We start from the raw sequence: 13,919 nt of genomic DNA on the forward strand, positions 1-13,919 counted from the left end.
GGGAGCATTTCTGACATTTATAAGGAGCTCATGGGATCAGAGGAGACGCAGACCGAGGAGCTGAAGTGTAAGTGGGAGGAGGAACTGGGGAGAGAGATAGAGGAGGGCCTCTGGCCAGACGCGTTGAGTAGAGACAACGTGACCGCCACATGTGCCAGACTCAGCCTGATTCAATTGAAGGTCATGCACCAGGTTCACATGACAGTGGCCCGGATGAGCAGAGTCTTTGGGGTGGAGGATAGGTGCGCAAAGTGTGCGGGAGGACCAGCGAACCATGTTCACAAGTTCTGGACATGTCCAAAGCTGAGGGGATTTTGGCAGGGGTTTGCCGACACCATGTCCAAGGTATTAAATACAAGGGTGGCATTGAGTCCAGAGGTGGCGATTTCCGGGGTGTCGCAGGACCCGGGAATCCAGGAGGAGAGAGGCAGACGCTCTGGCCTTTGCTTCTCTGGTAGCCCGGAAGCGGATATTACTAGCATGGAGGAACTCAAGGCCCCCAAAGTCGGAGACCTGGCTGGCTTTCTCTGCCTGGAGAAAATTAAGTTTGCCATGAGAGGGTCATTGGTAGGGTTTGCCCGGAGGTGACAACCGTTCGTCGACTTCTTCGCAGAGAATTAATCGTCAGCAGATGCGGGGGGGGGGTGTTTAGGTTAGCGTAGATTAGGGTGTTAATTAATGGTGGGACCTGTGGGGGAGGGAGGTGGTATTTGCACTATGTTTATATTTTTATGTACATTGTTTATATTGCTGCTGTTACAATGCCAAAAATATATCTCAATAAAATGTTTATTAAAATAAAAGATAAATGTCCATTAATCACCCATGGATCAAAATGTTAACTGCAAAATAAAAGAATGGGGATAACAGGAAGGACCCTTATAGTATGTGTTGACTATATCTGGGTGTAACTGTGTGAATGTTGAATATATTTGTATGTAATTATGTGTGCGTGTTGACCACATTTGTGTGTAATTGTGTGTGTGTTGACTTTGTCTGTGTATAATTGTGTGTGTATTGACTGTGCCTATGTGTATATGTTGAATATATCTCTGTAATGTTTGTGTGTTCACTTTGTCGGTGTAATTGTGTGTGTTGATTATGTCTGTGTGCAATTGTGTGTGTGTTGACCATATCTGTGTGTAATTGTTTGTGTGTTGCCTATGTATGTGTGCAATTGTGTGTGTTGACGATATCTGTGTGTAATTGTTTGTGTGTTGCCTATGTATGTGTGCAATTGTGTGTGTGTTGACGATATCTGTGTGTAATATTGTGTAGTTTTGACTATGTCTGTAATTAAGTGTGTGTGATCACTGTGCCAATGTGTAATTGAGGGGTGTGTAATGATTATGTCTCTGTGTAATTGTGTATGTGTATTGACTATGCTTATCTGTGATTGTGTGTGGGTTAACTATGTCAGCGTGTAATTGTGTGTGTTGACTATATGTGTATAATTGTGCATGGCTATGTCAGTGTAATTGTGAGTATGTTGACAATGTCTGTCTGTGATTGCGTGTGTGTTGACCATGTCTCTGTGTGATTGAGTGTGTGACGATATCTGTGTGTAAATGTGTGGCTATGTCTGTGTGTGTTGACTGCGTAAAGAGTGGTGAAACAAATTGATTGGTACCGGAACTCAAGTTGCGGTTCACGCGTTCCTGCCGGACTTGTTTGACGGGGATGCAGTTTGTCTGGTGCGGGTGCGTCGCTGTCAGTTTTCCGGGCGGCCGAGGAGGAAGCGGCGAAAGTGAGGAGACTCAGCGAGAGAGCTTCATCGTGACTGGAGGATACACGCCGCTAGTTATCCTGGTTATGGTATGCTCAATCTCTACTGGTTTTAGCATATTACACCTGTGCTTCTTATAATAGATACAGAATGCTGGTTATAATACACGGTACACCTAGTTCAACATTTCTATTATGGCATATCTCCTTGTTGTACTAGTTATAATATGTGTTCTCAATTAGACTGGTTCTGAGGTATTGAGCCCCTGGTTATCCTTCTCAGAGATACTGCATTGTTGGTAGTTGTACTAGTTTTGGATACCATACTGCTGTTAGTGTTAGTTTTAGGATACCACGATCCTGTTCGTTTTACTAGTTCTCAGATACGACATTCCTGGTTAGACTAATCCGACGATAACCTGCTCTGTAAATGTCTTCGGATACTGTGCTCCTGCTAGTTATACTAGTTCTAAGATGCTGCTCTCTTGGTGGTTATATTAATTCTAAGACACACCGGGTAGTTAGTCTATATCTTAGAGAACACAAACCTGCCAATGATACTAGTTACAGGACCCTGCTCTGGAGGTTTGTTGCTGGTTGTAGGTGGCTTATGTTTGTAAATTTCCTGAGGAAGTAAAGTCATTGTAAATGGTGTCACTTCCATGATAGTCTGATATAGTACAGGGGGAGGCTATTCAGCCCCTCATTTCTGTGCCGGCTCTGAAAAGTCTCTCCAATTAGTCCCCACTCTCAAAGAACAAAGGGACTTCTGGTGGCTGCTATGGAGGAGGAAGTCACACATTTGGTGGCTCCCGCTCTGGTCAGACTTTTGGCCCTTTCCTCCAGACTTTTTTCCGGTTTGAAACGGAAAATTTGTAAGTTGAGGCGATTGGGCACTATTTCCTCCCATTGGTTTATGGAAAAAAGGATCAGAAGTGCACAAAAGGGCAGAAACAAGAAGCCAGTAACAAGCTGTGTTGAAGCTGCAATGGGAGACAGTATGGCCGAGCGACGGACCCCCGGGATGGCAGCGCAGCGACCTACGGACCCAGTGATGCAGGCCATTCAGAATGGCTTCGCCAGGCAGAAGCGGGAATGCCTGGACCCAATCAAAGAATCAATTGATCGCCTAGAGAGCAGACTGGACGCCCAGGACCGGGCGATTCAGAAGGTGGAGAAGGCGCTGCTGGAACAAGAGCACCAGGGATGCTTCGGGAACAGCAGAAAAGGCTCCAGGAGAAGGTGGAGGACCTTGTGAACCGGTCCCGTCGACAGAACCTAAGAATTGTCGGGCTCCCTGAGGGAGCAGATGCTGGAGCATACGTAGCGGGTATGCTCGAAAAGCTGCTGGGGGAGGGGGCATTCCCCCGACTGCTGGAGGTGGACAGGGCGTGCTGGGCGCTTGCCAGGAAGTCGCGGGCGGGGGGCCCACCGAGGGCAATGGTGGTGAGATTCCACAGGTTCCTGGACAAGGAATGTATTCTTCGGTGGGCCAAGCGCACGTGGAGTTGCAAGTGTGATAACAGCATCCTGCGGGCATACCAAGACCTGAGCGTGGAGGTGGCGAGGAAGAGGGCAGGCTTCAACCCAGTCAAGGCGATTTTCTTTAAGAAGCAGGTGAAGTTTGGTCTGCTGTATCAGGCGCGTCTGTGGGTTACGCATGAAGACCAACATCATTATTTTGAGTCACCCGATGAGGCATTGGACTTTGCAAAAAGAAAGGGACTGGTGGGAGTTTGACAACTTTTGGACTCTGGGACAATATGTTGGCCAATATTGGACCCTTTTTCCTTTTCTGTTTTTCTCTGGGGGTTTTAGTTTGTTTTTCTTTAGTCCCCCTTGGTTTTTTGGTGGGGATTTTTTTTCTGTTGTTAAATTAACTATGCCTTCTCGTGGTTAGCACAGTTGCCTCACGGCGCCGAGGTCCCAGGTTCGATCCCGGCTCTGGGTCACTGTCCGTGTGAAGTTTGCACATTTTCCCCATGTTTACTTGGGTTTCGCCCCACAACCCAAAAAGATGTGCAGGGTAGGTGGATTGGCCAGGCTAAATTGCCCCTTAATTGGAAAAAATTAATTGGATACTCTAAATTAAAAAAATAAATAAAAATATTTGGACTATGCCTTCTCGTATTGTTTTGTGTCAGTCTTTTTTGGAGCTCTGTTTTGGGGAAAAGGAAGGGGGGGGAAGTTGATTTTCCGTTTCGATTTTAGTTCTTTTTCTGGGCAAATGTTGGCAATGTTCCTTTTGTGTTTTATCTTGTGTGTTTTTGCTGATGTGCATTTTTGTGGGATGGAGACGTGCCTGTCTGGGTTTCGGTGGATGGTGCTTTTTTTAATGTTTTCTTGCTGCTGGGTGTTTGTTTGGGGATTATTGGATGAGGGAATTTGTTTACAGGAGCGGGGGGGGGGGCAGCGAGGGAACAGTGGGTGGGAGACTTCTTGGCACCAGAGGCGGGGGTCACCAAGCTAGCTGGGTGAGCTAGCTCACAGAAGCACAGTGAGGGGTGTGTATATGTTTAGTTTATTAGCTGGGTTGGGATTTAGAGTGTTGTGGGGGGGGGGTTATACCGACGTGGGGGGGACTTCGATGGAAGTTCACTGAGGGGGTCGGGGGTGGGGGCCGCCGCGGGGCGGGCCGGAGGAGGTGCGGCGCATGGGCTAGAGGCGGGCCCAAGAAAGGGGATGGCTGACCCGGGGGGGGGGCACTTTGCCCCCCCATCTAGGCTGGCCGGGGGCTAAATGGGCCGGTAAAGAGGGCACGTGTGTTTGCACACCTGAGGAGACTGAAGACGGACGTTGTGATGCTGTAGGAGACCACATCTTAAAGTAGCGGATCAGGTCAGGTTGAGGAAAGGTTGGGTTAGTCAGGTTTTCCACTCGGGGCTGGATTCAAAGACGAGGGGCTGCGATTCTGATTAACAAGCGGGTGGCATTTGAGGTGGGGAGGATAGTCTCGGACGTGGGAGGTCGATATATCATGGTTAGTGGCAAGCTGCAGGGAATGAAGGTAGTGCTGGTTAATGTATATGCGGCAAATTGGGACGATGGGGATTTTATAAAGAGGGTGCTGGGGAAGATTTCGGACCTGGATTCGCACAGGCTGATTATGGGCAGGGATTTCAACACAGTTATTGATCGAGGCCTGGACCGGTCATGCTCGAGAACGGGCAAGGTGCCAGCTTTGGCAAAGGAGCTGAAAGGGTTCATGGAGCAGATGATAGGGGGGGGGGTCCATGGAGATTTAGGCAGCCGAGGGCCAAGGAATTTTCTTTTCTCACCCACGTACACCAGGTGTATTCCCGGATAGATTTCTTTGTTGTGGGCAGGGCTCTGATGGCGGGGATGGTGGACACGGGTTATTCGGCGATTACAATCTCGGACCATGCTCCGCACTGGGTGGACCTGCAGGTCAATATGGAAAGCAAGCAGTGCCCGCAATGGACTTTGGATGTGGGGCTGTTGGCGGACGAAGCAGTGTGCGAGAGGCTGAGGAAGTGCTTGCTGAACTACCTGCAGGTAAACGGTACAGGGGAGGTCATACCACGTTTGGTATGTTGCCTCCCAGGTGCAAGGGTACGTGATGTCTCGGATCGTGTTTTCCGGGTCCTTAGGGGGGAGGGGGAGCAGCCCCAAGTCGTGGTCCACATTGGCACTAACGACATAGGTAGGAAAGGGGATAAGGATGTCAGGCAGGCTTTCAGGGAGCTAGGATGGAAGCTCAGAACTAGAACAAACAGAGTTGTTATCTCTGGGTTGTTGCCCGTGCCACGTGATAGTGAGATGAGGAAAAGGGAGAGAGAGCATTTAAACACGTGGCTACAGGGATGGTGCAGGCGGGAGGGATTCAGATTTTTGGATAACTGGGGCTCTTTCTGGGGAAGGTGGGACCTCTACAGACAGGATGGTCTACATCTGAACCTGAGGGGCACAAATATCCTGGGGGGGAGATTTGTTAGTGCTCTTTGGGGGGGGGGTTTAAACTAATGCAGCAGGGGCATGGGAACCTGGATTGTAGTTTTAGGGTAAGGGAGAATGAGAGTATAGAGGTCAGGAGCACAGATTTGACGTCGCAGGAGGGGGCCAGTGTTCAGGTAGGTGGTTTGAAGTGTGTCTACTTCAATGCCAGGAGTATACGAAACAAGGTAGGGGAACTGGCAGCATGGGTTGGTACCTGGGACTTCGATGTTGTGGCCATTTCGGAGACATGGATAGAGCAGGGACAGAAATGGATGTTGCAGGTTCCGGGATTTAGGTGTTTTAGTAAGCTCAGAGAAGGAGGCAAAAGAGGGGGAGGTGTGGCGCTGCTAGTCAAGAGCAGTATTACGGTGGCGGAGAGGATGCTAGATGGGGACTCTTCTTCCGAGGTAGTATGGGCTGAAGTTAGAAACAGGAAAGGAGAGGTCACCCTGTTGGGAGTTTTTTATAGGCCTCCTAATAGTTCTAGGGATGTAGAGGAAAGGATGGCGAAGATGATTCTGGATATGAGCGAAAGTAACAGGGTAGTTATTATGGGAGACTTTAACTTTGCAAATATTGACTGGAAAAGATATAGTTCGAGTACAATAGATGGGTCGTTTTTTGTACAGTGTGTGCAGGAGGGTTTCCTGAAACAATATGTTGACAGGCCAACAAGAGGCGAGGCCACGTTGGATTTGGTTTTGGGTAATGAACCAGGCCAGGTGTTGGATTTGGAGGTAGGAGAGCACTTTGGGGACAGTGACCACAATTCGGTGACGTTTACGTTAATGATGGAAAGGGATAAGTATACACCGCGGGGCAAGAGTTATAGCTGGGGGAAGGGCAATTATGATGCCATTAGACGTGACTTGGGGGGGATAAGGTGGAGAAGTAGGCTGCAAGTGTTGGGCACACTGGATAAGTGGGGCTTGTTCAAGGATCAGCTACTGCGTGTTCTTGATAAGTATGTACCGGTCAGACAGGGAGGAAGGCGTCGAGCGAGGGAACCGTGGTTTACCAAGGAAGTGGAATCTCTTGTTAAGAGGAAGAAGGAGGCCTATGTGAAGATGAAGTGTGAAGTTTCGGTTGGGGCGATGGATAGTTACAAGGTAGCAAGGAAGGATCTAAAGAGAGAGCTAAGACGAGCAAGGAGGGGACATGAGAAGTATTTGGCAGGAAGGATCAAGGAAAACCCAAAAGCTTTCTATAGGTATGTCAGGAATAAGCGAATGACTAGGGAAAGGGTAGGACCAGTCAAGGACAGGGATGGGAAATTGTGTGTGGAGTCTGAAGAGATAGGCGAGATACTAAATGAATATTTTTCGTCAGCATTCACTCAGGAAAAAGATAATGTTGTGGAGGAGAATGCTGAGCCCCAGGCTAATAGAATAGATGGCATTGAGGTACGTAGGGAAGAGGTGTTGGTAATTCTGGACAGGCTGAAAATAGATAAGTCCCCGGGACCTGATGGGATTTATCCTAGGATTCTCTGGGAGGCCAGGGAAGAGATTGCTGGACCTTTTGGCTTTGATTTTTATGTCATCATTGGCTACAGGAATAGTGCCAGAGGACTGGAGGGCAGCAAATGTGGTCCCTTTGTTCAAAAAGGGGAGCAGAGACAACCCCGGCAACTATAGACCGGTGAGCCTCACGTCTGTAGTGGGTAAAGTCTTGGAGGGGATTATAAGAGACAAGATTTATAATCATCTAGATAGGAATAATATGATCAGGGATAGTCAGCATGGCTTTGTGAAGGGTAGGTCATGCCTCACAAACCTTATTGAGTTCTTTGAGAAGGTGACTGAACAGGTAGACGAGGGTAGAGCAGTTGATGTGGTGTATATGGATTTCAGCAAAGCGTTTGATAAGGTTCCCCACGGTAGGCTATTGCAAAAAATACGGAGGCTGGGGATTGAGGGTGATTTAGAGATGTGGATCAGAAATTGGCTAGCTGAAAGAAGACAGAGGGCGGTGGTTGATGGGGAATGTTCAGAATGGAGTACAGTCACAAGTGGAGTACCACAAGGATCTGTTCTGGGGCCGTTGCTGTTTGTCATTTTTATCAATGACCTAGAGGAAGGCGCAGAAGGGTGGGTGAGTAAATTTGCAGACGATACTAAAGTCGGTGGTGTTGTCGATAGTGTGGAAGGATGTAGCAGGTTACAGAGGGATATAGATAAGCTGCAGAGCTGGGCTGAGAGGTGGCAAATGGAGTTTAATGTAGAGAAGTGTGAGGTGATTCACTTTGGAAGGAATAACAGGAATGCGGAATATTTGGCTAATGGTAAAGTTCTTGAAAGTGTGGATGAGCAGAGGGATCTAGGTGTCCATGTACATAGATCCCTGAAAGTTGCCACCCAGGTTGATAGGGTTGTGAAGAAGGCTTATGGAGTGTTGGCCTTTATTGGTAGAGGGATTGAGTTCGGGAGTCGGGAGGTCATGTTGCAGCTGTACAGAACTCTGGTACGGCCGCATTTGGAGTATTGCGTACAGTTCTGGTCACCGCATTATAGGAAGGACGTGGAGGCTTTGGAGCGGGTGCAGAGGAGATTTACCAGGATGTTGCCTGGTATGGAGGGGAAATCTTATGAGGAAAGGCTGATGGACTTGAGGTTGTTTTCGTTGGAGAGAAGAAGGTTAAGAGGAGACTTAATAGAGGCATACAAAATGATCAGGGGGTTGGATAGGGTGGACAGTGAGAGCCTTCTCCTGCGGATGGATATGGCTGGCACGAGGGGACATAACTTTAAACTGAGGGGTAATAGATATAGGACAGAGGTCAGAGGTAGGTTCTTTACGCAAAGAGTCGTGAGGCCGTGGAATGCCCTACCTGCTACAGTAGTGAACTCGCCAACATTGAGGGCATTTAAAAGTTTATTGGATAAACATATGGATGATAATGGCATAGTGTAGGTTAGAAGGCTTTTGTTTCGGTGCAACATCGTGGGCCGAAGGGCCTGTACTGCGCTGTATTGTTCTATGTTCTATGTCTCAGCAGCGGTGGTCTGGGAAGCGCTGAAGGCAGTGGTGAGAGGAGAGCTGACCTCGATCCGGGCTCACAGGGACAGGGCGGATAGGGCAGAAACGGACCGATTGGTAAAAGAGATTCTACGAGTTGATAGGGGGTATGCGGATGCCCCAGAGGCAGGGCTTCTAAGGGAACGCCGGAGGCAGCATGCGGAATTTGGTTTGTTAACCACCGGGAAGGCAGTGGAACAGCTCAGAAAGGTGAAGGGAGTGATCTATGAGCACGGGGAGAAGGCCAGCAGGATGCTGGCACAGGAGCTCAGAAAGAGGGAGGCAGCTAGGGAAATAGGAAAAGTTGTTGACGGGGATGATAACTTAGTTGGGTACTCGGCGGGGGTGAGCAAGACCTTTCGGGAATTTTATAGCAGGTTGTACAGGTCGGAACCCCCTGCAGGGCCGGAGGGGATGAGGCACTTTTTGGATGGGCTGACTTTCACTGCTCTGGTCACGGTCAATGTTGGTTCGTTGTTGCTGGGTGACCCGGGCAGGGCGAAGAGGTGGAGAGGAAGAGAAGAGGAGAAGAGAGCGATTTGAACTTGGGGCTCAATTCTTATAGTCCCTAACGGCTTCCCGCCTTTCGGGGCGGACCCTGTACCTGGTCCCAAGTGATTGGACTTTGTCCCAATCGCTTGGTTCGATTTTCTCCAATGCTGGAGCGGTTCCCTGATTGATGGGCGGTCTTGAGGTGCTCGTTCACCTCCTTTTGTGTAGGCTCCTGCTGGCGCCGAAGAGTCTGGTGTTGCTTTGTGTGTCTAAATGTTGCTTATTGTTCCCGGGGATTGCTCATTAGTATGCAGATAGCTGTTTTGTTATGCTGATGGTTGCTGGAATCGATATTGTCTGGCCTTTCCAGCAAATACACAGCAAACCTGCAGCTGCTGGTTTTTGTCTTGTTGGCTGACTTTCCCATCAGCCTTTGCCGTTCGCCATTTTGAATCGGGAGTTGGCCATTTTAAGTGGCTACAGTATGGGACTTTCTGCATAGACAAGTACCAACCTTCCCACTCCTGCCGCGGGGATTCAGGATTGGGTGGTCTCTAGAGGATGGATAGGAGAGGGGAACGTCTCGGACATATATAAAGAGCTTATGCGTTCGGAGGAGACGCAAACCGAGGAGCTGAAGCGAAAGTGGGAGGAGGAGCTGGGGGGGAGAGATAGATGAGGGCCTCTGGGCGGACGCGTTCGGAAGGGTCAATGCGACCACAACATGTGCCAGGCTGAGCCTGATCCAATTTAAGGTTGTTCACCGGGCGCACATGACAGTGGCCCGGATGAGCAGATTCTTTGGGGTGGAGGATAGGTGTGCGAAGTGTGTGGGAGGGCCAGCGAACCATGTCCATATGTTCTGGGCATGCCCTAAACTGAGGGGATTTTGGCAGGGGTTTGCTGAAGCCATGTCCACAGTATTAAATATGAGGGTGGCAATGAGTCCGGAGGTGGTGATTTTTGGGGTATCCAGGAGGAGAGAGAGGCATATGTTCTGGCCTCTGCTTCCCTGGTAGCCCGGAGGCGTATATTGCTGGCATGGAGGGACTCCAAGCCCCCAAAATCGGAGACCTGGCTTTCAGACATGGCTGGCTTCCTCTGCCTGGAGAAAATTAAGTTTGCCATCAGAGGATCTCTGCTGGGGTTCGCCCGGAGGTGGCAACCATTCGTCGACTTCCTCGCAGAGAACTAATCGTCAGCAGAAAAGGGGGATGAGGGGGGGGTTAGGTTAGCGTAGGTTAGGGGGGGATAAGTAATGGCAAGCCCTGTGGGAGAGGGAGGTGGAATTTGCACTATATTTATATTTTCCTTGTTATGTATATTGTCGATTTTGTTGCTGTTGAAATACCTCAATAAAATGTTTATTTTTTTTTTGAAAAGAACAAAGAACAATACAGCTCAGGAACAGGCCCTTCGGCCCTTCAAACTTGTACCGGTCATGATACCGACCTTTGCCAAAACCCCCTTCCTTGTGCCGTATCCATCTAGACCCAACCTATCTGTGTTTGTCAAGGTGTCTTTTGAATGCCATTAGTGTATCTGCTTCCACAACCTCCCCTGGCAAGGTGTTCCAGGCACTCACAACCCTCTGTGTAAAAAAACCTGCCTCACACAATCTCCTCTAAACTTTGCCCCACGAACCTTAAACCTGTGCCCCCTGGTGACTGATCCCTCCACCCTGGGAAAGAGTGCCTGGCCATCCACTCTATCCATGCCTCTCATAATCTTGTAGACTTCGATTAGGTCACTCCGTCTTTCTAATGAAACCAGTCCGAGTCTATTCAGCCTCTCCACATAGCTAACACCCTCCAGACCAGGCAACATCCTGGTAAACCTCCTCTGCATCCTCTCCAAAGCTCCACATCCTTCTGGTAGTGTGGCGACCAAACTTGTGCGGCCTTACCAAGTTTTATACAACTGTAGCATGACTTGCCAGTTTTTATACTAGATGCCCCGTCCAAGGGCGGCAAGCATTCTGTATGCTTTCTTGACTACCTTGTTCACTTGTGTTGCCACCTTCAAAAATCTGTGGACCTGCACGCCCAGATCTCTCTGACTTTTTGTATTCCTAAGAGTTTTGCCATTTACGGTATATTTCCCCTCTATGTTCGACCTACCAAAATGCATTATCTCACATTTGTCCGGATTAAACTCCATCTGCCATTTCTCTGCCCAAGTTTCCAACCTACCTATGTCCTGTTGTGTCCTCTGACAATCCTCAACACTATCTGCCGCTCCACCAACCTTGGTGCCATCCACAAACTTACTAATCAGACCAGCTACATTTCCCTCCAAATAGTTTATGTCCTCCCTGCTCCCTCCTCCAATATCCTGCAAATTCTTCCAATCCGAGTATTTATCCAATTCTCCCCTTTTGAAAGTTAGAAATAATTAATCTTTATTATTGTCACAAGTAGGCTTACATTAACACTGCAGTGAAGTTACTGTGAAAATCCCCTACTCGCCACATTCCGGCGCATGTTCGGATACACTGAGGGAGAATTCAGAATGTCCAATTCACCTATCAGTACGTCTTTTGGGATTCGTGGGAGGAAACCGGAACACCCGGAGGAAACCCACGCCGACACGGGGAGAACGTGCAGACTCCGCACAGACAGCGAACCAAGCGGGAATTGAACCCGAGACCCTGGTGCTATAAAGCAATAGTGCTAACCACTGTGCTACCGTGCCACCCATCAACTTCCACCGCCCTTTCAGACAGCACCTTCCATTTCACAACAACTCGCTGTGTTAAAAAAAGAACATTTCTCCTCATCTCCCCCGTCTGGTTCTTTTACTGATTCTCTTCAATCTGTGTCACTCTGGTTACCGAACCTTCTGCCACTCCTTTCTCCTCATTTACTCCCTCCAAACCCCCACCATGATTTTGAACGCCTCGATTCAATCTCTTCCTTAACCTCCTCTGCCCCAAGGAGAACAATGCCAGCTTCTCCCAGTCTCTCAAACATTCACTGAAGTCCCTCATCCCTGGAATTATTCTAGTAAACCTCCTCCGCACCCTCTCCGAGGCCCTGCCATCAATCCCAAAGTGAGTGGTGCTCAACGTTGGATACAGCTGGGATCTAACTAGTCATTAGTCGAAGGTGTATGGTAATTTACTAAATTGATAGCTAATTATTTTTAAAATTGAGTTGACTTGCGTCAAGTTCCTAATTTTGACATTCGATTCAGTTACAGTGTAAGAATAAGACCATAAGACATAGGAGCAGAATTAGGCCACTCGGCCCAACAAGTCTGCTTCACCATTTAATCATGGCTGATATTTTCTCATCCCCATTCTCCTGCCTTCTCCCCATAACCACTGATCCCCTGATTAATCAAGAACCTATCTATCTCTGTCTTAAAGACACTTGTGATTTGGCCTCCACAACCTTCTGCAGCAAAGAGTTCCACAGATTCACCACCCTCTGGCTGAAGAAATTCCTCCTCATCTCTGTTTTAAAGAATCATCCCTTCAGTCTTAGGCTGTGTCCTCTGGTTCTAGTTTTTCCTACAAGTGGAAACATCCTCTCCACACCCACTCTATCCAGGCCTCGCAGTATCCTGTAAGTTTCAATAAGATCCCCCTTCATCCTTCAAACCTCCAATGAGGACAGACCAAGAGTCCTCAACCGTTCCTCATACAACAAGTTCTTCATTCCAGGGATCATTCTTGTGAACCTCCTCTGGACCCTTTCCAAGGCCAGCACATCCTTCCTTAGATACGGGGACCAAAATTGCTCACAACACTCCAAATGGAGTCTGGCCAGAGCCTTATACAGCCTCAGAAGTACATCCCTGGTCTTGTATTCTAGCCTTCTTGACACGAATGCTAACATTGCATTTGCCTTCTTAACTGCTGACTAAACCTGCACATTAACCTTAAGAAAATCGTGAACAAAGACTCCCAAGTCCCTTTGTGCTTCTGATTTCCTCCTTCAGAAAATAGCCAATGCCTAAATTCCTCCTTCCAAAGTGCATAACCCCACACTTTTCCACATTGTATTTAATTTGCCACTCCACTGCCCACTCTCCCAGCTTGTCCAAATCCTTCTGCAGCCCCCTTGCTTCCTCAATACTACCTTCCCTCTACAGATCTTTGTATCATCTGCAAACGTAGCAACAGTGCCTTCAGTTCCTTCTTCCAGATTATTAATGTATATTTTGAAAAGTTGTGTTCCCAGCACAGACCCCTGAGGCACACCATTAGTCACCGGCTGCCATCCTGAAAAAGACCGCTTTATCCCCACTCTCTGCCTTCTGTCAGTCAGCCAATCCTCTATCCATGCCAGGATCTTACCATTAGGGCTCTTAACGTATTTAACAGTCTCCTATGCGGCATCTTATCAAAGGCCTTCTGGAAATCTAAATAAATCACATCCACTCATTCTCCTTTGTCTAACTTCCTTGTTTCCTCCTCAAAGAACTCTTAACAGATTTGTCTGACATGACCTCTCTTTGACAAAGCCATGCTGACTCAGTCCTATTTTACCATGCACTTCCAAGTACTTTGCGATCTCATCTTTAATAACAGACTCTAAAATCTTACCAATGACCGAAGTCAAGCTAACCGGTCTACAATTTCCCGTCTTCTGCCTCCCTCCCTTGTTAAAAAGTGGTGTTACATTAGCCATTTTCCAGTCCTCTGGGACCCTTCCTGCCTCCAGTGATTCCTGAAAGATTACCACCAATGCCTCCAAATTTCCTCAGCTATCTCTTTTAGG

The 13,919-nt window shown here is 48.3% G+C and overlaps 1 protein-coding gene across 1 annotated transcript in view; it reads left to right on the forward strand.

Annotated features, from left to right (window-relative positions):
- Positions 1 to 1,727: 1,727 nt before the first annotated feature.
- Positions 1,728 to 13,919, forward strand: part of smg9 (SMG9 nonsense mediated mRNA decay factor) — a 74,185-nt gene continuing 61,993 nt past the window's right edge. Inside the window, exon 1 of the mRNA XM_072468944.1 lies at positions 1,728 to 1,815. Within this exon, the coding sequence (XP_072325045.1) occupies positions 1,813 to 1,815 (3 nt within the window). The 5' untranslated portion in view covers positions 1,728 to 1,812. The remainder of the gene's footprint in view (positions 1,816 to 13,919) is intronic.

This window comes from Scyliorhinus torazame, chromosome 12 (assembly GCF_047496885.1).
Source record: "Scyliorhinus torazame isolate Kashiwa2021f chromosome 12, sScyTor2.1, whole genome shotgun sequence".
NCBI classification, from domain to species: domain Eukaryota; kingdom Metazoa; phylum Chordata; class Chondrichthyes; order Carcharhiniformes; family Scyliorhinidae; genus Scyliorhinus; species Scyliorhinus torazame.